This window comes from Macaca mulatta, chromosome 10 (genome assembly GCF_049350105.2).
Source record: "Macaca mulatta isolate MMU2019108-1 chromosome 10, T2T-MMU8v2.0, whole genome shotgun sequence".
Classification (NCBI taxonomy): domain Eukaryota; kingdom Metazoa; phylum Chordata; class Mammalia; order Primates; family Cercopithecidae; genus Macaca; species Macaca mulatta.
In genome coordinates this window covers 25,178,310-25,205,231 of record NC_133415.1, presented here as the reverse complement: position 1 = coordinate 25,205,231, position 26,922 = coordinate 25,178,310, and the positions used below count along the sequence as shown (strand labels likewise).

The window sequence follows — 26,922 nt, the reverse complement described above, 5'->3', positions numbered from 1 at the left end:
ATCAAACACATAACTCATTTGCTAGGATTGTCTCCAGTTGATCCTTGAATCCCCCAGGCCCAAGAGGCTCAATAAACAATGTTACTATTACTGTTGCTGATAAACAATGTTACTATTACTGTTAGCAAAACGAATGTGGTCTTTATCACACCTCCGCTTTGCTGCAACTTCCCCTCTTTGATAGGGACGTGGTGGACGACTCCTGAGGTACCCATCCCAGAGACATAAACCACACCACTAAAAGTAACAAGAATCTGACAAATCCAGCCAGGGTTTTATGGGTGGCTCTCCAGGAGTCACTTAGCTTGCTTAAAAGACAGCCATTCCCCAGGAAGGCCCTCGTTCATCACAGCCCTGAGCCCAGAACACCTGGGATACGAGACACAGGGATTTCCCAGCCCGGACAGAGCCCACAGGTGCTGTGGCCAGACTGTGGCCACAGTAGGAGCTTCCACTGTTGAGCCGTCTCCTGTGGCCACGTCTTAACCAGCATGTCCAGTGTTAGCTGAGTGCCTGTCCTCATTTAGAAATCTCTGTCTCTGGGAAAGCGGTCTCTCAGAGAAATCCATGATAACCTCGGGGATTTGGGTAAAAGAAGGGCCTTTTGTTACAAAATGGAAGTGCCTACTATTACACGGACAGCACTCAAAACCGGCACATCTAGGTTTGTACCCCAGCCCTGCCTCTTACAAGCACCAAGACTTTATACAAGCCAGCTTTCTCATCAGAAAGATTGAAACACGAACAAGACAATCATAAAGATAAAGGCTTTTAATTAATGGTGTGCCTGGCACATAGCAAGTCTTCAATTAACATCGGCTGCTAATCACCACTCTGTTTCAAAGCTCCACTACTTGTAGGGTATATCGCAAACCATTTGTAACTGTTACTAGGGGATGGCTTTCGAGCATGTTGTTCAAATGTGCTCCAGAAATATACATTTTCTCCTATTGTTAAAGACAGAGGAAAATGGAAAAAGAAAATAGAAATGAGGGTAGGTTTGTGATTAGATCTATAAGGCCATCGGTCCAATTCATTTGCACTCCTGGGAGAGAACGGCTGGAGTTACACCAGTTGCAACCCGAATTGTTTAAAACATTCGACCAGTGGTTTTCAACCAGAGGCGATTTTGCTTCCCAGGGGACGTGTGTCAATACAATTTCTAGAGAAATTATGAGTTGTCACAACTTGTCAAGGAAGAGGGGTGCTACCGGCTTCTGGCAGATCAGGGTCCGGGACGCTGTTCAATATCCTCCAGTGCCCAGGACAGCCCCCACCACAAAGAATTATCCATTCCAAATGTAAACCCTGTCTAAGTTGAGAAAATCTGCCTTAGATGATCTTATTTCAAAGTGTGACTACATGTCACTGCTCAGCCATGTCTCAGCTAAGATCCAGCCCGTTTATGGGCAGGAAAAATGGGGTCCGGAGACATAAGCAACTCACTCAAGGTGGTGCAGCAGACACAGGCCTCCAGTTTCAAATTCAAGCTCCTATTCCTTTCACTTTTCTGCCATCTTCTAGGCACTGAAGATACACACAAATGCCTTCCAAGAGCTGGTTCCTGCTGGGGAAAAATTCCATATGACATTGTTTTCAAACTCTCTTTTTTTTTTTTTTTTAGACAGAGTCTCGCTCTGTCGCCCAGGCTGGAGTGCAATGGCCGGATCTCAGCTCACTGCAAGCTCCGCCTCCCGGGTTTAGCCATTCTCCTGCCTCAGCCTCCCGAGTAGCTAGGACTACAGGCACCCGCCAACTCGCCCGGCTAGTTTTTTGTATTTTTTAGTAGAGACGGGGTTTCACCGTGTTAGCCAAGATGGTCTCGATCTCCTAACCTCGTGATCTGCCCGTCTCGGCCTCCCAAAGTGCCGGGATTACAGGCTTGAGCCACCGCGCCCGGCCTTGTTTTCAAACTCTTACTGAGGACTGGGTCAAAATCGAATCAGGCTGACTTGAAAGCTAGAGAATCCTCAGCTCAATTCGCAGCTCAGCCACTTCCTGCTTGAGGGGAATTTTCACCAGTGAGTTCCACCTGAGCCTCAGTTTTCTCATCTGTAAAATGGTTGCATGGTGCAGTGGTTAAGACCAGATTCGGACCACCTGGATTTGAATCTTATTTATACCACTAATTAGCCTGTGACCTTTGACTTGTTACCCAACAGTTCTGTGCTCCATTTGCCTTGGATATAAAATGGGGATGATGATTAGGCATGATGGCTCACGCCCGTAATCTCAGCACCTTGAAAGAACGAGACAGGAGGATCACTTGAGGCCAGGAGTTCAAGACCAGCCTGGGTAACCTCAGGGTCCTCAGGACCCTGTCTTCATAAAAAAAATTTTAAATTAGCCAGGCATGGTGGTGCACGCCAGTGGTCCCAGCTACTCGGGAGGCTAAGGTGGGAGGATCACGTGAGAGGGAGGTCAAGGCTGAAATGAGCTGTGTTCATGCCACTGCACTCCAGCCTGGGTAAAAGAGTGAGACCCTGTCTCAAAAGTAAAAATAAAATGAATTAGGAATGAAGATGTAACATCTGTGTCTTAGGGTTGTTGTGATAACTAAATGAGTTCATAGATATAAAACACTCAGAATGGAATCTGGCTCAGAGAATGCACTCAGTAAATATTGTAAATGTTGGCTGTTTTGGTCATGATTGTTATTACCTTCAAGGACTTTGCGGGAGGATGAGAAATAATATATGCAAATCATCTAATACAGAATGGTTGTGCAAATATTTTGGAAATTAATTAAATGATGAGTTCATATGTTAACCATGCCAGGACACCAAAGCAGTGGTTCTGAGTCCTTGACAAACTTTAAAATCGCCTGGAGAGTTTTAAAAAAGAATACTCTGGGTGACTAATTAAATTAAAATATCATAGGGGGCAGAGCCAGGGCACAGGATAACCCAAGGCCACTCTAGCACTTAGCCTGGGGCTCCTGCTCCTAGGTCAGCTGTCAATATCCTCCTTTACAAATCCAGGTCTAATGATTTATACTTTATCCACCTTCTACCTCCCCAGGGCGAGGACCGTGTTTAGCACAGGTTTGGTACCAAGAGATACTTGTGGAATACATAGAGGATTGATTTAGCGTTAAGTTACTTGAAAGCAGGGACCATGTTCACCTTGCTCATCATTGTATGCCCGGCGCATACAATGCCTGGCACACAGAAGGTGTACAATAAATGTGTGTTGTATTAATTAATCTGTTAATTTATCAAAGACAATTTCCAGGGAAAGGTTCTTGGGGGAATTCTTTTGTGTTGCCACTGCCACCTGCTGGTCATTTTGCTGCACTGCAGGTAACACAATAGGGATTTGTGTTCTCTGAAGGGAGCCACCAATGTCAACAAGAAAAAGCCTCCCCCACCAGGGGGAGGGAAAGTGAGGCTTCTCCTCTGCGCTTTCTCCAGCACAACTGAGATCACACTGGGTTGCAATGACCCGATAACTGCTCTCTGTTCCCCACTCGACTGAGTTCTGGGAGAACAGAAACCATGATTCTCTAATTCACTACTTCACACCCAGCTCCTAGCACACGGATGGAATGTTGGAGTAACAGAGTCTACAGTCTAAAAAGAAAACAAAAAAACAAAAAAACCGGAGAGTGTATTCTGGACTCTAGGAGTTCAAAAACTATGAAGTGTAGTGCACCGGGCTGCATTTCCCGAGGAGTAGGAGTATTAGATACATTACGGGAGTACCCATGCGGCTTTAAACAGTGTCCAGATGAACTTTTTGTGAGTCATTTGGCTTAGAAAATTAGAAAAATTAAAACTGACATGTGAAGCCTCTGATTATAAGACTATTATTATTTAGAGTGAGGCTAAATTATATAGTGCAATCTAAATAGAAAAACAAGTAAATAGAAATTTACAAAAATATATTAAAGAGGACAGGTGTGGTGGCTCACGCCTGTAATCCCAGCACTTTGGGAGGCTGCGGTGGATGGATCACTTGAGGTCAGGAGTTCGAGACCAGCCTGGCCAAAATGGTGGAACCCCGTCTCTACTAAAAATACAAAAAAAAAAAAAAAAAAATTAGCTAGGCGTGGTGGCACATGACTGTAGTCCCAGCTACTCAGGAGGCAGAGGCAGGAAAATCGCTTGGACCCAGAAGGCTGAGGTTGCAGTGAGCTGAGATCATGCCACTGCACTACATCTTGAGTGACAGAGTGAGACTCCATCTCTCTCTTTCTCTCTCTCTCTCCATATATATATATATATATATACACACACATGTATATGTGTATATATACGTATTAAGTAAACAACAGTACAATTGGTATGAAAATATGACAAGAGTTATAAAAGTCATAAAAATAATCAGTGTGTATTGGGTGCTCACTATATGCTGCCTATCTCATGTGCATAAGCTTATTTAATTCTCATAACAATGCCATGAGATAGCCCATTTTCAAGATGAGGAAATTGAGGCTCAGAGAGGTCAGTTGTGCTCACAGACGTACAACTAGGATCTGAATCCTGAGCCCTTGGACACTTGAGCCCAAGCGCTTCTACTCTGCAATTTGCCTTTAAATGAAATGATGTGAGGTCTTTCAAGAAACATTTATTGGGCTCCTATCCTGTACCAGGCTGCCAAGGATGCAGCAGCGAGCTCAGCTGGGTTGAGGACCAAAGACTTCCTAAGGATATTTTCAGAGGAATCATTAGAACATGAATGGCACTGGGTTTATAATGTATATTATAAATATTATAATGTACATTATAAAACATTCATTATACCATCTATGTTTATTGTAAAATAATGCAGACCCACCCTGCATTTAAAAAAAAAAATACAACAAAGCACAGGCTGTGAAAATAAAAATAAAATTCTCCCTTCCTACAGCCCATCCCCAAGGCACGCTCTGCAGGGTTAATGATCCCTTGCCAGCCCTTTTAGGTCTCGTCCATAAACACATAATAGAGTGCTGCCTTGGAGGGAGCCCCATGATTGATTTAAGCAAGGCTTTGTGATTTGACTCTGGGCTCAGACACAGAAGCATTGGCTGCATATCCATCCTGCTCTGGAATGCCAGGGGGTAAACTTCAAGTATACAAATGACCTTCAATTAGTGGAAGGATTAGCCTTGGCCAAGTGTCAGCTGAACCACTTATTGCCTCATCTCTGGGAATCTTGTGGAAAGGGAAGTACATTCAGCATCTCTGCCCCTCTCGCTCAACTATTCCAACAGCCCCTTCCCTTGACTGCGTTAGCGGTCTTCTCCAGCCAGCCAGGGTCTTCAGAGTTTCTCTCTTCTATGGCACCTGCCATTTTTAATTACATTGTCCATTTACACATTTGCTTGGCCCCTTAGAGCATGCAGACCATGAGCGTTAGAGGGCAGGAATGGTGTCAGATTCACCTCCTTACCCCATTGCTGGATGCATTGCTGGGCGTGAAGTAAGCACTCATGAGATATTTTCTGAATAAATGCAAGGGTGCCCGCCAGAGCTATCTATGGTGTCATCCAAGATGCAACTCCAGCTGCACAGTGACCTGGAAAGTCTCTTTCCACAGGCTACTTCTGGGCTAGATTTCAAGGGTGGGAAGGAAACAGTTCATAAGTCCCAGTGAAGACTGCTATCGACGTATAAAGGAAAACCCTTCAACCTCAAGACTAGAAGCCAGATTCCTACCCATCCACCCACTGGAGGAGATCAAAGCCCCGATTCTTCATGTGTGGTGATTACTGTGACTCAAACATACTCATCAATTGATTCATTCATCTTTTCACGGGAAAAGTGATATATTTAAATGCCTACAAGGCCAGGCAATAGGGAGTGGCAGAGATTGGGGCCAAAGTAAAGAATATTCCTGGTCTAACAGGGAAAGCCAGTTCTCAACTCCAGCCAGTCATTGCCATGTAACTATGTGAACCCATTATTGCCCAATCTTCTAATGTTTCAGAAGAATCCAGAAATCTAAGTTATTATTTGAAATCTCCTAATTTGTGAAAGCTTGGTAACTATTGTTTTAGTTGACATTGCTCAAGCTAAGTAGAGCCCAGATGTAAGTCATGTTCACAGAGAAAAAGGTTCCAGCTGGGACCTATATTGTACTGTGTGCCTTGAACCACGAGTACCACAGGACCAGGGATTATATCTATTTTATTCACCTCTGTGTCCTCAGTACTACTTATGTTGTTGGCACGTAGTAATTGCTCAATAAACATTATTAGGGTAAATAAAGGAATGCTTTCTGTGAACCAGGCATTGTACTGGGTATGAGCATAATATGAGTTTTAAGCCTGGGAAAGAGGTGCCAGAAAAGATTCTAAAGTTATGATGGTGATAAGACAGAGTTCCCACCTGCCTTTGGGTAGCAATCTGGGTCTTGAAGGGATGCTTGAGATTCATCTTGCAAAATAAGATGCTTCAAACAACACAGGTTTATTATCTGACAGTTTCTGTGGGTCAGAAATCTGGGCATATCTTAACATGTGCACTCATGTTCATAGCAGTATTGTTCAGAGTAGCCAAAAGGGGAAGCTACCTAAGTGTCCATCGATGGATGAACAAAAAACAAAATGTAGCACCTGCCTACAATTGAATATTAGTCAGCCTTGAGAAAGAAGAAAATTGTTGACACATCTTACAACCTAGATGAACTTTGAGGACATTACGCTAAGTGAAAGAAGCCAGTCGCAGAAGGCAAATACCATTTGATTCCACTTACACGCGATAGCTAGAGCTGTCAACTTCATAGAGACAGAAAGTAGAATGGGGGATACCAGGGGCTAGGGATAAGTTGTTTAATGCATATAGAGTGTAAGAATCGCAAGATGAAAAGAGTTCTGGACATAAGTTGCCCAAGAATGTAAAAGTACACTAACCTACTGGACCGTACACTTAAAATGGTTAAGATGGTCAGTTTTATGTTATGTGGATTTTACCACAATTTAAAATTTTTTAAATAATAAAGTTTATAATGTTTTCGGATGTGTAGTCCTGTGTGTGAAGCAATTTGCTAGCTGTCCATTCTATCCAGGTGCTGAAAAAGGACTAGATTTCATCTGGGGCCTGAAATGGGTTAAACCTGTAGGTTCAACTCTCCAATAAATACTATGATCCCAGCATCTTGGGTGGCTGAGGCAGGAGGATTGCTTGAGCCCAGGAGTTTGAGACCAGCTTGAGAGGCATAGCAAGGCGCTATCTGTACTAAAAAAAAAAAAAAAAAAAAAAAAAAAAAAAAATGCCGGGTGTGGCCGGACACGCCCTTAGTCCCAGCTACTCAGAAGGCTTAAGCAGGGGAATTGCTTGACCCTGGGAGGTTGACGCTGCAGTGAGCCGGGGTTGCACCACTGCAGCCTGGGTGTCTTAGGCTACCGGGAGCTTTGTGTCTGCAGCTGAAGAGAATGGTCACCAGATGGCAGTGTGGGCTTATTTTTAATAGTTGGGGCCTTTTATTGCATTCCTACTAAATCCCAGGCCCTGAGCTTCAAGCTTGCTCTAACAGGCTCATCTCCAGTGAGAGAAACAGATAAATAATTCAGTACAATACAGTGCATGCAGTGCTGGAAAAACTAAGAAGACTGACGACTCAGTTGATGGTAGGAGGCATCAAGGAAGGCTTCCTGGAGAAGGAGAAATGAAGACTGAGTGTTGAAAGACAAGACCTAGTCATGATGGATGCGCAGGTTAGGTGTCAGGTGAAAAGCAAGGAGAAGATTTCATAATTAAACACCCCCACCGTCCATCATTTACTAAGCACCTATGACATGCCAAAAACATCTTACGCATTTCTTTATTTATCTATTTTAGTCCTCCAAATTCCTGTAAGATAGATAATCCTTTGATCATCATTACGCTAATGGGGAAACTAAGGATCAGAAAGGTTATGCCACTTGCTGGCGATCACACAGCTAATAAGTAATGGAACTCATATTTTAACCTTGATTCCACAGCCAACTTCATTCTACCTTGCCCATATGTAATCTGTGCCCAGAGGTGGAAGACAGAAAGGAGAGTTTGAGAAATAGAAAACAGTCTGACGCGAGGTGGGGATGCAGACAGAGGATGCTGGAGAGGCTGACCAAAGCTAGATCACACAGATTCTGAGCAGGACTCCCCAAAGATTTACATCATCTCATCAGAGCTCCTTCTGGCTTGCATTTCAGCGGAGGAGTCCCTGGCATGTGACAACCCAGGGCTGCCTGAAAATGGATACCAAATCCTGTACAAGCGACTCTACCTGCCAGGAGAGTCCCTCACTTTCATGTGCTACGAAGGCTTTGAGCTCATGGGCGAAGTGACCATCCGCTGCATCCTGGGACAACCATCCCACTGGAACGGGCCCCTGCCCGTGTGTAAAGGTAAAGAAACCTACTCACCACACAGGGTCCACGGGCCCTGGAGATGTCAGGATTGGCTCACAGGAGTTCTGAACTTGCTCTAAAAAGTTGGACTAGGAGTTCGAGACCAGCCTAGGGAACATAGTGAGACCCCCATCTCTATTAAAAAAAAAAAAAAAAAAAACGTAGTTGGGCACACACCTGTAGTCCCAGCTACTCAGGAGGCTGAGATGGGAGGATCACCTGAGCCTAGGAGGTCAAGGTTGCACTGAGCCTTGATCATGCCATTACACTCCAGCCTGGACATAGCAAGACTCTATCTCAAAAAAATTAAATTAAATTTTAAAATAATAAAAAGCTGAGCTACTGTACTTCATTAAATCTAAGATGTCACCACTAAAAAAGAAAAAAAAATGTCGCCAATTACACTATGACACAATGTCTTCTCCTGGCTTAGAATTTTTATTTTTACTTACTAAAGGAGCTTTTGGCCAGGCACAGTGGCTCACGCCTGTAATCCCAACACTTTGGGAGGCCGAGACAGGCAGATCACTTGAGGTCAGGAGTTCAAGACCAGCCTGGCCAACATGGTGAAACCCCATCTCTACTAAAAATTAAAAAAAATTAGCCTGGCATAGTGGTGCATGCCTGAAGTTCCAGCTACTCGGGAGGCTGAGGCAGGAGAATCACTTGAACCCGGGCGGCGGAGGTTGCAGTGAACTGAGATCACACCACTGCACTCCAGCCTGTAATGACACAGTGAGATTCTATCTAAAAATAAAAATAAATAAATAAATAAATAAAAAGGTCTTTAAGCGTTAAGCTTTTTATCATATATCACAATTATGAAAATGTTGAAATGAAAATATAAGCAGCCTAGGCGCAGTGGCTCACACCTGTAATCCTAGCATTTTGGGAAGCGGAGGTGGGAGGATTGCTTGAGCCCAGGAGTTCGAGACCAGCCTGGGGTAACATGGTGAAACCATTTCTACAAAAAAAATAATAATAATAATACAAAAATTAACCTGAATAGTGACATGTGCCTGTAGTCCCAGCTACTTGGGAGGCTAAGGTGGGAGGATCACTTGAGCCCAGGAGACAGAGGTTGCAATGAGCTGTGATCACGCTACTGTACTCCAGCCTGGGTAATAGACCGAGACTCTGTCTCAAACAAACAAACAAAATAACAAGCAAAATAAACTGGTTCCAGTGCATTTAAAAGTTCCCCACCTTCAAAGTCTGGCACTTTTGATTTTCTAAATTATTACTAAATTTTTTTGTAGAGACAGGGTCTTGCTATGTTGCCCAGGCTGGCCTAGAACTCCTGACCTCAGCAATCCTCCCTCCTCTGCCTCTGAGTAGCTGGGATTGCAGGTATGAGCCACCACACCCAGCTGTAGAATCATTTTTTACTCCAGGTCTTCAACATTAACCTCCACTCAATATTGCTCCAGTTGAATGTCATTCTGTACTAAAATATATATACATTTACATACATACATGTATATGCATACATATACATACACATGTGTACATATATATATTGCTCCTGTCCCATTAAAGCATCAAGGATGCAGAATTCAGTAGGAATGTCCATAACGAACTAAAGTCTTTGATACAAGGGGCTTGCAGTTACATTGAGGCAGGGCTGGGACGAGGTTGAGGCAAGAGAGGTGCCTGAGGCGAAAAATGTAAGGAGGTGACCAAGTGTCCCATAGAACAGCCTTTAAAAAAGAGTCTCCGTACACTTCTCGCCCTAGACGCCTCGCCTTGCCCTAGTCCCTGCCCTGTGAACCAGCCCGGTTTTTGTTTATTTGTTGTTTGTTTGTTTTTGTTTGTTTGTTTGTTTGTTTGGAGACAGGGTCTTGCTCTGTTGCACAGGCTGGAATGCAGTGGCGTGATCATGACTCACTGCAGCCTCAATCTCCTGGGCTCAAGCAATCCTCCCACTTCAGCCTCCCGTGCGGCTGGAATCACAAGTGCACGCCACCATGCCCAGCTAAATTTTTTTATTTTTGTAGAGATGGGGATCTCGCTATGTTGCCCAGGCTGGTCTCTACTCCTGGCCTCAAGCGATCCTCCCACCTCGGCCTCCCAAAGTACTGTGATTACTGCGTCCAACCTCTGCCTGCCTTTGACCCCTGCTTAGAGAACACTGCTTAATTATTTCCCACCTCTTGCACCGCCTTCTCACAACGAATTAGTTCCCATGGGTTAGGAGTGTTCTCCCACTGCCTACGGGGTGATCTCCCAGGGTGCTGCCTGGCATTCTGCAAACCCTGATACTCTTACGCCCCCACGTTTGTGCACACGGCGAATCATGAGCGCCACCTGGTGGCAGTTATTATTACACACTATTGCTTTAAGCCTCGCCCCGACCTCCCAGATGGTGAAGTGAGAAAATTGCATCTTAGAATCCATTGAACACTCATCACTAAAATTAAGTTGTAACACACTGAGTAAAATTTGGATTCGTTTATCTGGATCTTTGAAGTGCACAGTCAGTCATAGTAATGGAAATATGTTCAGTGTTTTAGGCCAGTGGATCTTAACCTTTATTGCATTAATGCCCCTTTGAGAATCAGGCAAAAGGCACTGAATTTGCCCTCCAGAAGGAACAGAAGCATGAAGTTTTATGTCTCTACTTGGGAACCCATAACTCCAGTGGATCCCCAAATGCCTTATTCATGAACCCCAGCTCTGAGACTTAAAACTACGTTCCCAGCTAGTTTGTCCACTCTGAGGTATATTTCCAAAAGAAGTGAAAACAGGTGTTCAAACAAACACTGTCTATGAATGTTTATAGCAGCACTATTCACGAGAGCCACAAGATAGAAACAACCCAAATGCCCCTCAACTGATGAATGGATAAACAAAAGTGTGGCAGAAAAAAGGGAATATTATTCAGCCAGAAAAAAAGGAATGAAATATTGACACACGCCACAACACGGATGAACCTCAAAGCCATTATGTTAAGTGAAGGAAGCCAGACACAAAAGGTCACATGTTTTAAGATTCTGTTTATAGGAAACATCTAGCATGGGTAAATCCATAGAGACAGAAAGCAGAGTCGTGGTTGTCTAGGGACTGCTTAATGAGTGTGGGGCTTGTTTTGGAGATGATGAACATGTTTTGGAACTAGACAGAGGTCATGGTTGTGCAACATTGTGAATGTGCTAAATGCCCCTGAATTGTTAACACTTTAAAATGGTTAATTTTAGGTTATGTGAATTTTATCTACCTAAAAGAAAAAAAAAAAAAAAAAAAAAAACCCTGAATCACCTCATTTAAGTCTTATGACCACTAAAATAGGTGAGTCATCTTACCTGTTTTACAGATGTAGAAGGAGAAGCTCAGAGAAGTTAAGTGACTTTCCCAAAGTCATGCAGCTAGTACAAGACAAAGCTTGGACTTGAACCCTCATCTCATGACTGTAAATTTCCCACTTTCAGGGCTACTAAGAAAGACCCCCAACCAGCCAATCACCGCAGCATGGAAACCTAGGTGTGTTCACACATTCCCGAATCTACCCCAGATCTCCCAAGCCAAAATCATTGAGAGGCGGGCCTGGAATAAACATTTTAACAAGCTCTCAAATGCACTTTGAATTTGAGAACCATTTAAGGCCGTGATTTCCAAACATTTAGTGCAAACATAAACAGAGTCCTGAGCCCTTTCCACTGAGATTCTGATTCACTGGGTCTGAAGCAGGACCCAGGGACCAGTTCAACGGCACAGGTGAATTGTGTCATCAGCCAAGTATACGAAACACTAGCATAAGGGATGCAATTTAATCTTACCGGGTATCAAGCAGGGGCTCATCACATGAATGACAATGACTTATATAAGCAGTTCTTTTTCTTCTTCTTCTTCTTCCTTTTTTTTTTTTTTTTCCCCGAGACGGAGTCTCCCTCTGTCGCCCAGGCTGGAGTGCAGTGGCGCGATCTCGGCTCCCTGCAACCTCCGCTCCCGGGTTCACACCATTCTCCTGCCTCAGCCTCCCGAGTATCTGGGACTAGAGGCACCCGCCACCACGCCCGGCTAATTTTTTGTATTCTTAGTAGAGACAGGGTTTCACCGTGTTAGCCAGGATGGTCTCGATCTCCCGACCTCGTGACCCGCCCACCTCGGCCTCCCAAAGTGCTGGGATTACAGGCGTGAGCCACCGCGCCCGGCCTAAATTTATTTTTGATAGTACAGGAAACCTGCTCTGTAGAGCTTAAGTATTGGGAAGTTCCTGAGTAAAGATTGCCTGTGAACCCTGTAACTGTCATATGGACATTAATTGAAGTTAATTTGACGTTGTTGAGGAGTTTTCTGCAGGGGAGAAAACTTAGCAGGATTTGTTTCTTAATGAACCTTGGCCGGGCGCGGTGGCTCACGCCTGTAATCCCAGCACTTTGGGAGGCGGAGGCGGGCGGATCACGAGGTCAGGAGATGGAGACCATCCTGGCTAACACAGTGAAACCCCGTCTCTACTAAAAATAAAAAAAAAATTAGCCGGGTGTGGTGGCAGGCGCCTGTAGTCCCAGCTACTCGGGAGGCTGAGGCAGGAGAATGGCGGGAACCCGGGAGGCGGAGCTTGCAGTGAGCCGAGATCGTGCCACTGCTCTCCAGCCTGGGCGACAGAGCGAGACTCTGTCTCAAAAAAAAAAAAAAACTCAAATAAGAAAACCATGAAAAGGGCCACTTTGGCCTGGACAACGTGTTTGTATCTGCCACGTGGCTTTTTAAATTCTTCTTGGATTAATTGCGAAGTTATCTCATGGAACAAGTAGAAGAAATCAGAGTTTCAAATGGAAGGAGCAGAGTTTTCCTCTCTCTTCCATCCCTTTCTTTCTTCTGCGGAAGCCAGTGCTGATCACCTGAATTTCCAGTGTCACACCTTTTCCTAGGCTTGTACACGCAGATATACTTGGAAAGAGAGAGGGATGTTTGTTTTTACTTTATAGAAAAAAAAAAAAAAAAAAAAACCTGGGTGTGGTGGCTTACACCTGTAATCCCAGTACTTCGGGAGCCGAGGTGGGAAGATCACTTGAGCCTGGGAGTTTGAGACCAGCCTAGGCAAAATAGTGGGACCTCATCTCTACAAAAAAATCAAAAAAATTAGCCGGGCATGGTGACACGCTCCTGCAGTCCCAACTACTTGGGAAGCTGAGGCGGGAGTATTGCTTGAGCCCAGGAGGTTGAGGCTGCAGTGAGCCATGACTGCGCCACTGCACTCCAGCCTGGGAGAGGGAGCAAGACCCTGTATCAAAAGAAAAAAAAGGGGGGGGGTTCCATATCATGCTGTACTTTGTGTTTTACTTATTACAAATGTAGCACCATGTTATTTTTTTTAATTGCCACCCATCATTCCACACTTTGCCTGTTCCCCAGTGCATTCAGCCCTTCCTCTGTTGATGGAGACATCAGTTCTCTTCCAGTTTTTTGTTTGTTTTGTTTTGCAAAAACATTCTTGCCCATGAATCCTTGGATGCTGGCACTTTTCACCCTGCAGGACAGGTTCCTCAAAGCAGGATTGATGGTGTGGGCAAAGGCCTGTGGATACGGAGTTGTCCTGGATGTCACCAAATCGTTGCCCGCAATTGGAGCAATCCACGCTCACCAACAACGTGTAATAATGTCCATTTCTCCACATCCTCACCAGCACTGTATGTTTTCAATGTTTTTTACATGCTGCCAAACTGATAGGAAAATAAAACTACCATCAGAATATACACAAATGTAGCGGGGCATGGTAGTGTGCACCTGTAATCCCAGCTACTTGGAGGCTGAAGTAGGAGAATTGCTTGAAACCGGGAGGCTGAGGTTGCAGTGAGCCGAGATCGCACCACTGCACTCCAGCCTGGGTGACAGAGCAAGATTCTGTAAAAAAAAAAAAAAAAAAAAAAAGAATATACACAAATGACCAAAAAAAAAGAAAAAAACCAGGAAAGCTAAAAAGAGGCTCCATTTTGCAGGTGATCCCTGAAACCTCTCTTTTCTATGGGCTAGCATCCCTAGAAGCCCCACAAGGTGCACCAGCTCACTGCTTTCTCCCACAGCTGTGATGGAATTGCTAACAGGAAAGGCTCTCGGGACCCCCCTGCACCTTTCTTCCCTCCCCATTTCCACTCCTGAGATGCGTCCCACCACCAACTCTGTACGCAAATGATAAATCACTTCCTCTTCAGAAAAAGAAACTGGGATGCATGACATTGTGGTCTGCAGGAGGGGAAGCAACTCAATGCCAATGTGAGACCACCTGACTGGGACATGGGGCCCCCAGGCTCCAGCCCGGTTCTGCTGTGGACCACCTGTGTGACCTTGAGTGAGCCTCCTTCCCTCTCTGACCTTGGTTTCCCTTTTTGTGAACTAACTGGGGGAGCCCAGATCAGAGTTTCTAAAGAGGAGCCAGTGAGCCCACTGGATGCATCAGCACTGCTGGGGCATTGGTGAGACCTGCAGAGGTCCACCCCTGAGAATACTGCCCTGGCAAGTCCCAGGAATGGCCCAGGAATCTGCATTTAACATGCCCCCTGCGGTCCATGAGCACGGGGCTCCAAGGGACACAAGATTCAATGCCTCCTCCCAGTTCTAGGATTCCATGGACATTCACGCACTCCCACTCAACCACGGTGCGACTCACATCTTGGGGCGGGACCATCTGCTTCAATCTTTCCATTTTCTTGATGCCAAAGCTGCAGAGATGTGTGCACTTAGTTAGCCAGCTAGCTTTTCAGCTGGTTTTGTTGTCATGGTGTGATGATGGCGTAAACCAGAGAGTGACTTTAACCAAGGCATGGATTAGGATGTCTTGGGATTGGAGACATAAGTATAGCTAAGCCTTTGGTGGCCACTCTCTCCTATCCCCTAATGTTGCAATTTTTTCATCGAAGTCCTTCACACTGGGGTTTTGCATTCCTGTAATAAACGTCCATCCTTGTTGGTATTTTTTTGTGCTCAGCTACCACCATGACTGATGACAAAGATGGGGTGCCAGTCCCCATCATCTTGAACCTCCAGAGAAGTTTTACAGAAAATATAAATGATTAAAAATCGTTTGTGCAGTCAGCAGAGACCGTGCGCCACTGCACTCCAGCCTGGGCGACAGAGCGAGATTCCTTCTCAAAAAAAAAAAAAAAAAATAGTTTCACATGGAATACAAAGCCTCATCAAATAAAAAGAAATAAGAATGAAATTAGAGAGGTGTACATAGATAGTTTTCAAAACAAGAAAACAGTTCCATCTCTGGCTGGATTTTGTATAAAGGTCTTGGGCCTCGCAATCCATTCGTGCTTTGCCCCATGTGAAAATGATGAAAAGACCCTAACCACATGATTGAGAGCAGAAACCACAGAGCTTGAGCAACCCAGATAGAAATCCTGCCTCCATCACTGAGAAGCTGTGTGATGTCAGAGAAGTCGCTTCACTTCTCTGAACCTCTGTTTGCTCATCTGTAAAATGGGGATGATAATAGCATTGACCTAACAAGATTGTCATGAGGGTTAAATGAGCAAATGTATATAGAGTTCTTGGCACAATTTTGGACACGCGGTGAGTGTTCAGTAATTATTCACTATCACTGTTGTTGACGTTGGGTCTTATCTATCTCATCTTCTCTTGGGAACTTAGGAAGTGAAGAGTCCCCAGGCACGTTCACTGATTATAGTGGCCCAAGACAAGTCAAAACATAACACTAACTTCACCAAAGCATGGCATGGGCTTTTGCATCTAATTTTTTGGCCTCATTTCATGCAAATGAAGTGAATTCACTTTACATTGACCAATGCTTCCTGATTTCTCTTTCAGTTAATCAAGACAGTTTTGAACATGCTTTAGAAGGTGAGTTCCAGAATGAAAAAAAAAAAAAAAGTTTAATAAATCAAACTAATAGCACACAAAACAAGGGCAGGTCTTTGAATATCTTTATTTAGACACTTAAAAAAATAAATAAATTCTACCTTCACACTGCCAAAGATAATTTTAAAATAATATTGTAAGGGAAAAAAATTATGGGATTTGCAAGTCAGGATCCTGCGAGTAACCTGAAAGGGATTTGACAGCTGTTCTCTACATGGTAACAGCAACGAGACAAGGAAAGCTCACAGCCCATGAGCCTGAGAAAGGCATAACCCTATTGTAAAACTTTTCATGATGCCATTCTAGAAAGGGAACTAAATCTGGTGACGTGTCACCTTTCAGGCTGAGAGTCCTCCTGGTTTCCAGAGAGAAGAGTTTGCCCTGGAAACATTCAATGGTCCATTTTTCCTTGAGTCTTTTTTCCCCTCAACATACCCACCCCTTCTCCCATGTCTCCTTACTTCAGCTCTCCTTTTATTAGAAATTCCCAACTGAGACTTATTCATGAGGAGCAGATGTTAAAATCTATCCAGGATTTTATTTCAGTTTTGTTTTCATTTTGTGGTTCCTTCCCTTTCCAACCCCTCCCGTGTGTGAAATGTCCAGCGTTCTATGTCACCGCTATTGAATTCGGTACAAAACCACTCACCGGGGCTGTGATGTAAAATATATACTGTGATATATTACTGTATATACATGGAAATACAAATACAGTATATTATAGTATATATATTTTAAAATATATACTGTAATATATTGTTTCTTTTATTTTAAAAAAAAAGTGTTTTTACCCAATCAAGCAGTTTTGATTATTCCTGGAGCCATCTTTAGCTTTCTGACAATAATGAGTTCACTTAGAATCTGGGGCTATGTAAATTACATTTCACTAGTGGCTGTTCCTTGTAACAGACAACACTTGAATCCAAGCGGGTGGAACCAGGGCTCAAATATAAGTGAAGGAGCATGAATTAGACACTCCGCTTGGAAAATAGAGGGCACTTCGTGTTAGTCTCCATTCAGAGTATCCTTTTTCTGCCTTTTGCCAACCAATGAACCATGAGAACATCTCAAAGGGCTGGGGTTGCTCGGAGCTTATGAGAGCCATCGTAACGTTTTGTGCTCATGCATTTATTGTGGGTATTAGGATTGATTTTTCAGACCCCATAAAGTGGTGGTTAATGGGTTATAGATTGGTGTACAGCCAAGCTCTATTAGATGTGACCGTGGAGAATGGCAGAGGAAACCTGGGGGCCAAGTTTCTAGAAGGGATGAAGGATCCGCCTTCAAGCTATGCTGGGAAAGCAGCCCTCTGCCCCAGGCCCCTGCAACAGCTGTTCTAGTTCTTGCAATTGCCACAAATAATGGGAGGTTGAGAGAGCAGCCAGGGAATGTGGGTAAGCAGCAAGGGTAGCCTCTGGGAATCAACGCCGCGCCTTCAGAGTTGGGGTGTCACTGGGGTGTGCAGGACGGAGAGCTGTCCCCAATGCTCAGAGCCCACTCCTGGACTGGAGAGTGGGACTCAAAAGGTCTAGGAGGGGCCCGCCAGTCTGCATGCAACAAGCTCCCCGCTCCACAGGTGAGCACCAGGTCTGAGAATCCCTTAGAAACCTTGTGGGTGAGAAACCACCAGCACTGTTCAACTCAACGACACACACAAACCCAGATTCGCCCACCACTCCTGCATCTGGGGTCCAGACCCATTCCTGTTTCTCTTCTCCACTCCATGGAATGTCCAGCAAATCTGCTTTCCCGGTTACTGAATTTGGGATTTTCTCCTAGTCTTCCTGTGAATTGGACTTTAACCAGATTTTAACTGTAGCCCCCCAAAAATGGGAATGGTATGATCAGGTTTCAAACAGTGTGATTTTCTGTAGCTCTTATGGCCAACCCACCCAAGGATGAGTCTGGGACCTCTTGCAAAGGAACAGCACCATTTCCTCTAGTCTTTATAGATGGCCCTCCAAGGTCTAAGGCCCTCACAGAGCCTTAGACCTTGGAAAGCCGTCTCCAAAGGGTGGAGAACTGGGCAGGTGGGCACTCAATGGGAGTCAGATACCTGGGAAATGAGGACCTCACTGGCTCCTGTGTTCAGTAGCAGAAGCGGCAGCAGAGACGTCGCTGGAAGGGGGGAACATGGCCCTGGCTATCTTCATCCCGGTCCTCATCATCTCCTTACTGCTGGGAGGAGCCTACATTTACATCACAAGGTAGGGGGAGCTGATGGGGGAGATGACTGCCAAGCACTCAGCCACCAGCACTCAGAGGGACTGGGCGGTTCACCTCTCTGAGCCTCAAGGTCTCCACCTGTAGCTCGAGCATAGTGGCATTTGTGTGATCGCAGAGATGCCCAGATTCAGCCCAATTCTGTGGGATAAATATTTACACTGGGCAATTATGAAGCCTCCAAGCAAGTAAGACAAATACTATTCCTGCCCTCAAGGAGGTTATGGTTTAGTTGAGGACGTAGATATGACATATTGCCAGACATGTTGATTAGTTCCTTCCATCACTCACTCATGCATTCACTCATTTATTCAACAAATATCTATTGGCAATCTGTTGTATATCAGACACTGTCCCAGGTGTTGGGGGTCATAGAAACTTGCATTGAATGCAGAAGGAAGAGATTAAACCATGTCCCAGAATAGCCACTCATTCATTCACATTCACTGTTGTTGAGCACCTACTAGGTGCCAGGCAGTTTTCTGGGTACTAGAAACATCATTTGTGGAAAAAAAAAAAAATAGAAGGAAATATTTGCTCTCCTGGGGTTCAAGTTCTAACAAGGAAAGATAGACAGTAAGCAAAGTATGTAAGCAAATATATGTGTTAAAAACTGATAAGTGCAGGAAGAGAAGGCTGGGAGGGGGCAAGAATTCTGGAATAGAAGTGGTGGTTGACTTTTAAATAATGTAGCTAGAGGAGGCCCCACTGAGAAATGACATTTGAGCAAGGACTTGAAAGTGATCATGAGAAACCTATGCAGGCCAGGCATGATGGCTGACACCTGTAATCCCAGGACTTTGGGAGGCCAAGGCAGGCGAATCACTTGAAGTCAGGAGTTCGAGACCAGCCTGGCCAACATGGTGGAACCCCCATCTCTACTACAAAAAAAGAAAACATAAAATTCGCCTGGGCATGGTGGTGGGCGCCTGTAATCCCAGCTACTTGGGACGCTGAGGCAGAAGAATCACTTGAACCTCGGAGGAGGAGATTGCAGTGAGCCGAGATCGTGGCACTGCACTCCAGCCTGGGCAACAGAGCAAGACTCCATTTCAAAAACAAAAGAAACCTATGCAGATACGTGAAAAAGGAGGGTTTCATGCAGGGAAACAGCATGTACAAAGGTTCTGAGGCAGGAACATGCCTAACATAAATCGTCCCTGCCCTTACGGAGCCCACAGTCTACTGGGGGCAGGGTAGAGTAAGTACACAAATAAATTATAACACACTAAGATAAACACAATGAAGGAAATGGTTAGGTGTGGTGAGTAACAGAGAAATCACCTTTAAATAGGTGGTCATGGGCCAGGCATAGTGGTTTATCCCCATAATCCCAGCGCTTTGGGAGGCCAAGGCTGGAGGATTGCTCGGGCCCAGGAGTTTGAGACCAGCTTGGGAAATGGGCAATATAGTGAGATCTCGTCTCTTTAAAAAAAAAAAAATTAGCCAAGTGTGGTGGTGCGTGCAGGGAGAAGAATCACTTGAGCCCAGGAGGCAGAGGTTGCAGTGAGACACCACTGCGCTACAACCTGGGTGACAGAGCAAGACCCTGTCTCAAAACAAATAAATAAATAAATAGGTGGTCAAGGAAGGCTGATCTAAGGCAATATGGCATGCAGTAGGTGCTCAATAAATGCTCATCCTTGTTCTTGTTTCCCTTTGCATTCAAGAGGGACCTGAGTGACCTTCCAGGAGAAAACAAATTAAGCTCCGCCCCCTCCCTAGTAAGAGGGGGTCACAAGCCTTTGGTTCTCGCTGCCTGGGTTGCAAGTTGAGAGCAGTTATGATTTCTGCTTTCACCTCACTAGGATTCTCGCCTGCGAAAGGCTGTTTGCACACATCCTCGTTGTCATTCACAGAGGTGCCGCTGCTCAGGAAGTGGCACCAACTGTTCCCGTTCAATATTGTAATGTGTCTCCTAGCTGGGGAGAAGTAACTTCTGTCTCCTTTCTCTCCCCTAGATGTCGCTACTATTCCAATCTCCGCCTGCCTCTGATGTACTCCCACCCCTACAGCCAGATCACCGTGGAAACCGAGTTTGACAACCCCATTTATGAGACAGGGGTGAGTTGATCTCTCTCGTCTCTTTCCAATTCCCTCCCTCTTTGCTCTGAATTCACCAACAATAAGACAAAACATTTCATTTCCTATTGCGCACAGCCAGTGGTCCTCTCTTATGCCCACGAAGAGCCCTAAAGAGATAACTGCTGGGAGAACCCAGCTCTCTTTACAAGTGATTGGTGCTGAGGACGAGCCCAAGAGGCTGATTACTGTCAGCAGAACACCCACAGAAAAAAGAGGCTGCACCCAAGACCCACAGACAGCAGACCACCAGTGGTCTGGTGGCAATGTACAGCATTCCCACACATCCCACTGGGCTCCACCCTTTATTCAAAGGCATGTGAAACATCCCTACACATTTGAGTGTCAGACCCCGTGTTAGGTGCTAGGAACATAGTCATGAACCCGAACAGACACAGATTCCACCAGTAATGAGTTTACCATCTTGTGAATTACTATTATCAATAATAATACATGTCATGTGCTGAGCACTTTAAATGCATAATCTCCTTGAATCCTTGCAGCTCTCTGCAATACATTCCACAGTTATCTCTAATTGATTGATGAGGACATTGAGGTCCAGAGAGAGGAAAGAATAATTTGGCCAAGGTGGCGCACAGCCAGGATGCACAGCCTGAAGCCAGGATGCAAATTCAACCTGACACTCTTAATCGCGATGCTATCTTGCCTCCCTTGGACCTCCAACAATCCAATGTGTCCATGAATATTTTGATTACAACAAATAATACTTTTTAAGGACTATGAAAAAATTGCTAGGAGAATGTATAATGAGGACACTTGGAGTTGGGCAAGGCATCGTTGAGAAAGTGAGAGTATAGCTGAGACATGGGAAGTGGTTAGGGCTTGGACGGTGGGCTGAAGAGGATGTCAGACAGATGGGAGAGCATGTGCAAAGGTCCAGGATGACTTTGCAAAACCATCATCCTTCAAATTAACTGTGTAACGATGTGCAGCCATCTCCCAATGTTTGGGGGGAATAAACCTGACTTGTTTCTTGTCCCACTAACCTTCCTTCACCTCCACTTCCTCTGATCTCCTGTATTAGTTATCTATTGATGTGTAACAATATTACTGCAAACTTAGGGGCCTAAATTAACAACACACATTTATTATCTCATAGTTTCTATAAGTCAGGAAGCCAGGCACAGCTTAGCTGGACCCCCTGCTTTATGACTCACAGGCTACAAACAAGGCAGCAACTGGGCTGCAGTCTCATCTGAGGCTCAACCAGGGAAGGATCCACTTCCAAACTCACATGGTTGTTGACAGCATTCAGTTCCTTGCAGGTTGTTAGAATGAGGGCCTCAATTTCTTTGAGCTGTCTTCTAGGGGCCACCCTCAGTTTCTTCCATGTGGGCCTCTCCATAGAGCGTCTCATGACATAGCAGCTGGCTTCTTCAAAGTCACCATGAGAGAGAGAGTCATCTTGCAAGATAGAAGTCACAAGCCTGTGTCATGCAAACATGGAAGTGACATCCTAGTACCTGTGTATTCTCCTAGTTAGAATCAAGTCACAGGCTCTACCCACCCTTAAAAGAAGGAGACCACACAAAGGCATGAGCCCCAGGAGGTGGGGATCATGGAGACCACCTTGGGGCCTGCCCACCACACTCCCATGTACCATGAAGCATAGATGTGATTGCACATCTGTGTTGGCTGAATGGGAGCTGGAGACTTCCATTAAAGTATGTGACAGTGACAACTTCCAGGGCTGAGCCTGTGACTTCTTCTATCTCCTTGCTCCTTGTCCCTGGGGCTTGGAATACATTACTCACACTCCATAAATATTGAAGAAATTCAACTACCCACATGTTGTAGTCATTTCATATGGCAATGGTAGATCAGGGCATATGTTGTTTTGCATTCTGTGTAGCTTGCTTTGAAATCATGGGAAAAGGTCAGACTGAAATAAAGAATTTTAGAGACTAGACATTATGAATACTTATTAGTAGAGTGTATCAGTGACCTAGAGCTATAGTAATGCTGAGTAACAAACATCTCCAAACTCAATGGCTTAATGCAACAAGCATTCATTTGCTCTTCAGTCTGTGGGTCAGCGTTTTAGCTGGGTGGTAATCCTGACATTGTCTGGTTGATGGCTGGGTGACTCAGCTCTGCTTTGTGTGTCTTTCATTTTCCTGCAGCGACTAAAGCCTAGCTCATGGTGATGACAGATGGGCAGGATGTGAGCAGAAACATACAAGTATGTTTCAAGCAGCTGTTGTACCCCATTTCCTTATAACCCATTGGCAAAAGCAAGTCAGGGTCAGAGTGAGAGGGCACTGCAAAGTCACGACCAAGGGCATGGACATACGGAGGTGCCAAGAACTGCATCCCCCTATGTATATCACTCTACCACACAAGGGTTTGACCAATCTGTGCTTCTCTCTCTTGCAGGAAACCAGAGAGTATGAGGTTTCTATCTAAAGAGAGCTACACCTGAGAAGGGGACTTGTGAACTCAGCCACAATCTCCTCGAGACATTCATCCAGAGACCATGTGGCATTTGATTGAAACCCCAGAATGTCGACTGTCTTTTCTTTAGACTCTTTATTGAAGGTTTACTGTTTTCTTCCCTGTATTTATTATATTTAAAAGTGAAATAGGTGTGGGTTTGGATGTTTTGCGGCCTCAGCAAAATTCATGTTACAGCCTCAATTCTGAAGGCAGGTGGAAGACTTGCAAAGTGGCAAATCGCGGCAGCAAAAACACAAAACAACAGATGGAGTTTCTCCCATCAGCAATGCCATGCTAAGGCTGCATCGAATTGCATGCATCTTTGGGAACCATGCCCATGGTGTTTTCAGTACAAATCTAAGTCCCAAGATTAGGTTGGAAAGGGTATTTCTTGTTGGCTTAGTTTGGGTTGGAATTTAGCATGGGTACTTAAACCCATTTGGGGAACTGCGCTCCAAAACAAATTCTGTGTCCTCTCTTCCCATTCTACCAGCTTCCGAAAGGTTTTACCACATCCCCTCCCTCTCACAGTTCTTCTGAAGGTAGCAAAGGTGTTACATAAACATTGTCTTTTACCACTCTAGCCTTGCTGGACAGTGACAAAACAAGAAAACGTTTTCCTTCTTAAAAGGTGACAAATGACCAAAGGGAATTTTTCAGAGAAAAAATGAGAGATTTGAGAGTTCCAATGAAGAATTGGGTGAGGGGGATCGTTGGGTAAGGGAAGTGGGTTAATAAAATGTTCTGTTCTTTGACACTCTTTCAACGATGAAAGAGCACGTAATTTATGCTACGAGTGCCAGAATCAATCACCATGTTCAGCAAGCCACTCTCAAGCTGTGATAATAAACACACAGGCTTAGGAGGCACCGGCGGCCCCACTCATACAGTGACAAGGATTTGTGATGGGAAAAAGGAGGTGCTATGTTTGGAAATCCAGGGGTGAGCTCTGTTTTCTCCTGGGGTTCTGGAATATCTCTCAGCTCTCAAAATAGAGGAGAGTCAAGTGCACTGATTCTCTAAAAGGTGTCATCTTCAGAGTATACTTGCCATCAAGTATTTCAGGGGGCGGGAGGTCCTATGAGAAGAAACTATTTTTCTATTCTCTGAAGCTGTCTGAATGTGGAGGGTGGTGTGAATGCTGACTGAGGAGCTGCAGAGAACAGGGGCAGGAGATTTTAAATCACAGCAAACCGTCCAGTGGAATCCTGTGTCGTCTGACCTGAACATCGATGAAAACAGAGAGAGCAATTTCATCCAGAAAGGATTCTATAGCCCCACATCTAATCACACGGGCATTCCTCCTATTTTATCAGGGTCTGCTTTCCCCCAACCCAGTGAAGCTGGTGCATGTGTGACTCTTTGGAAAATTCTTTTCTAAATACAGGAATAAAGAGAAGGTGGAGGGTGCGGGTGCATGGAAGAAATACTATGTGTAAAGCAGACTCACCTCCCTGGGACCGGTGACGTGGTGGTGACAGTCAATGGCTTGGACAGGCACACGGGCTCAGTGGCATTTGGAACTCTCTTTGGTGCCTCCCATTCTCTCTGGAATTGTTTCGAGTCTGCTGGTTTTCAAACAAGAAAAGATCTTTCTAGCCATAGGGAGAATGGTGGGGAATCTATGTTTTGGTGGTTACATTGAAAACATCTTAAGCAAGATAGGGAAAGCTGGTTTTATGCACACATGTACTCTCCTTGCCAGCAGGAACTCAGACCTCAATCTTGGGGTCTAAGACCAGAATATTTTCCTTCTGCCAGAAAAGAATCTTGCATGTATACTCCTGAAGGCATGCTTGTGTGGTCCATGGCAAGAAATAGCTAAAGGCTGTTTTCCAGGACCCAAAGCCCCATTTAATGCAAGAACCAGAGAAGTGTTCCAGGCCATTAGTGAACAATGTCATGTTTGGAGAAAGATAACAACAAAAATAATGTAACCTTTCCTTAAAAGGCAGAACCCAATCCATTTTATTGGATGCTTATTCTAACCCTAACCCTGGGTCACCTGGAGTGAAGACTCTATTAATAATATTTGATTTTAGAACATATTATGGTTATGTGAAAACTAAACATTTGCCTTCTATAAAGACTGACAAAATATAAATCTTTATCCTAACCCTATCCCCAAAACTAGCCAGGCCACACCCCAGGTGTTCTTATTCGCTATTGGAAAGATAGAAAAGGCGTTGGGTTTTTTGTTTTTTTGTTGTTGTTGCTGTCATTGTTGTTTTTTTCAGGAGACCCGTGTCTCAGTTCTGTCTTAGTAGTACCGCACCTGTAACCATGTTTTAAAAGTTTGTTTTAGCCTAGAGAAGGATCATACGAGTTCAACGATGTACAGTGTGATTGAAAAGACAGGTTGGTGTCTATTTTTCTTTTTAAAATATCTGAATGTGTATTTGTAATACGTAAAGGTAAAAAAACAATAGTGCCAAAAATGTGCAAGGCATCTCATTACAGTTCATAGACGTCTGTTTTTATAAGATCAATATTAAAACCCATTGGGATTAAATATTTTTGAATAGGATACACTCTTGAGAAACTCGAGAATGGACTGAGCCTTCCTACAAGCCACTCTTTGTTTTTAAAACAGTGGGGAAATACGTTTACAGAGATTGTGAGCTTCAGAGAATGCATGTGATGGTGTGTATTACATGCTAATTCATATAAGCTGTATCTGTCAGCTACCACCCTGTGCTTTAAAAATGCACACACTCGACCCTCTTTAGCTTGGAGCTCAGCTTTTTGCTTTTTTTTTTTTTTTTTTTTTTTTTGTAGAATTATTTAGCTAACATAAGTATTCTGATCGCTACCTGATGGCCATTCTTACTTAGTTTCATAGATGTGCTTTAACTATGATCTTTTGAAGCTCACCCCTTGGAGAGCCTATAGAACCTCAGGCTGATAGCTTTGAAAACTGCCACACAGCCTAGAAGGAAGCAAAGCGTCTGCATAATCAGGAGGGTTGTGTAAGAAGTAGTGATTTGGCAAATATGTGGGTAGCTTTAGGCTGAGGCATGGGCCTCAGGCAAAAATGCCCTTTGAGTGAATCCAAAGGGCATGACCTTCCTATGTCCTTGACTAAGCATGATGGGTCATTTGAGGTCAGATATTATTTGAGTTGTTCAGCACCCCCAAAGGTAGGCTTTCTCCTGGGAAATCTTCATTTCCATTTTATCGCCAAACGGAATAAAAAGCAAAACAAACTTTCTAAGCTAGAATAATGAAATTAAGTCATTTTCCACTTTGTATATATTGATGCTAATAAAACCGATGAAAAAGACTCAAGTGTGTGGGATTTTTGTTACAGACACTTCAGGACGGGACCAAATGGAATGTTTCCAGTTTCTGGGGATTGGGTTGGGGTAACACCTACGGATACTTTGGATGCTAAGACAGGACATCCCACTCTGGAATGGTTCTGGGACCTTCAAGGGATGTTTGGGACAAGATGGATTTGACGGCACTGCCATCATCAGATGTTCCACCATCCTCCCTGTCTTAGCTCAGCCTGTCAAAAGAAAATACCACAGACTAGATGGATTAAACAACAGAAACCTGTTTCTAAAAGTTCTAGAGACTGAGAAGTCCAAGATCAGGGTACCAGCCAATTCAGTTCCTGGTGAGAGCTCTCTTCCTGGCTTATAGATGACCTTTTTGCTGTGTCTTCACACAGTGGAGGGAAGGGAAAAGGCAGGAAGGAAGGGAGGAGAGGAAGAGAAAGAGGCAGAGGCAGCTCTTCCTCTTCTTAAAAAGCCACAGTCTTATCAAATGAGGTCCAGTGCTTTTGACCTTATTTAGCTTTAATTTCCTGCTAATGGTCTTATCTCCAACTACGGTCACATTGGGGGTTAGAGCTTTAACATATGAATTTTGGAGAGACACAGCTGTCTATAGCATTGCACGCCTGGCACCCCCAAAATGTATGTCCTTCTTGCACACAAAATATGTTTCCTGCACTCCAACAGCCTCCAAAGTCTTAACTCATAACACCATCGACTCGTCTAAAGTCTCATCTA

The 26,922-nt window shown here is 44.4% G+C and overlaps 1 protein-coding gene across 3 annotated transcripts in view; it reads left to right on the top strand.

The window, feature by feature from the left end:
* Nucleotides 1–26,184, top strand: part of SEZ6L (seizure related 6 homolog like) — a 216,198-nt gene extending 190,014 nt beyond the window's left edge. The window contains exons 13-17 of one of the 3 annotated variants that reach the window (XM_028827920.2): nt 8,123–8,317; nt 16,091–16,123; nt 18,237–18,348; nt 20,326–20,428; nt 22,844–26,184. In XM_028827920.2, the coding sequence (XP_028683753.2) occupies nt 8,123–8,317; nt 16,091–16,123; nt 18,237–18,348; nt 20,326–20,428; nt 22,844–22,873 (473 nt within the window). In that variant the 3' untranslated portion in view covers nt 22,874–26,184. Of the gene's footprint in view, nt 1–8,122; nt 8,318–16,090; nt 16,124–18,233; nt 18,349–20,325; nt 20,429–22,843 lie in introns of all 3 variants that reach the window. The other 2 variants (XM_028827919.2, XM_028827921.2) reach the window with 2 other exon arrangements.
* The last annotated feature ends 738 nt before the right edge of the window (nt 26,185–26,922 follow it).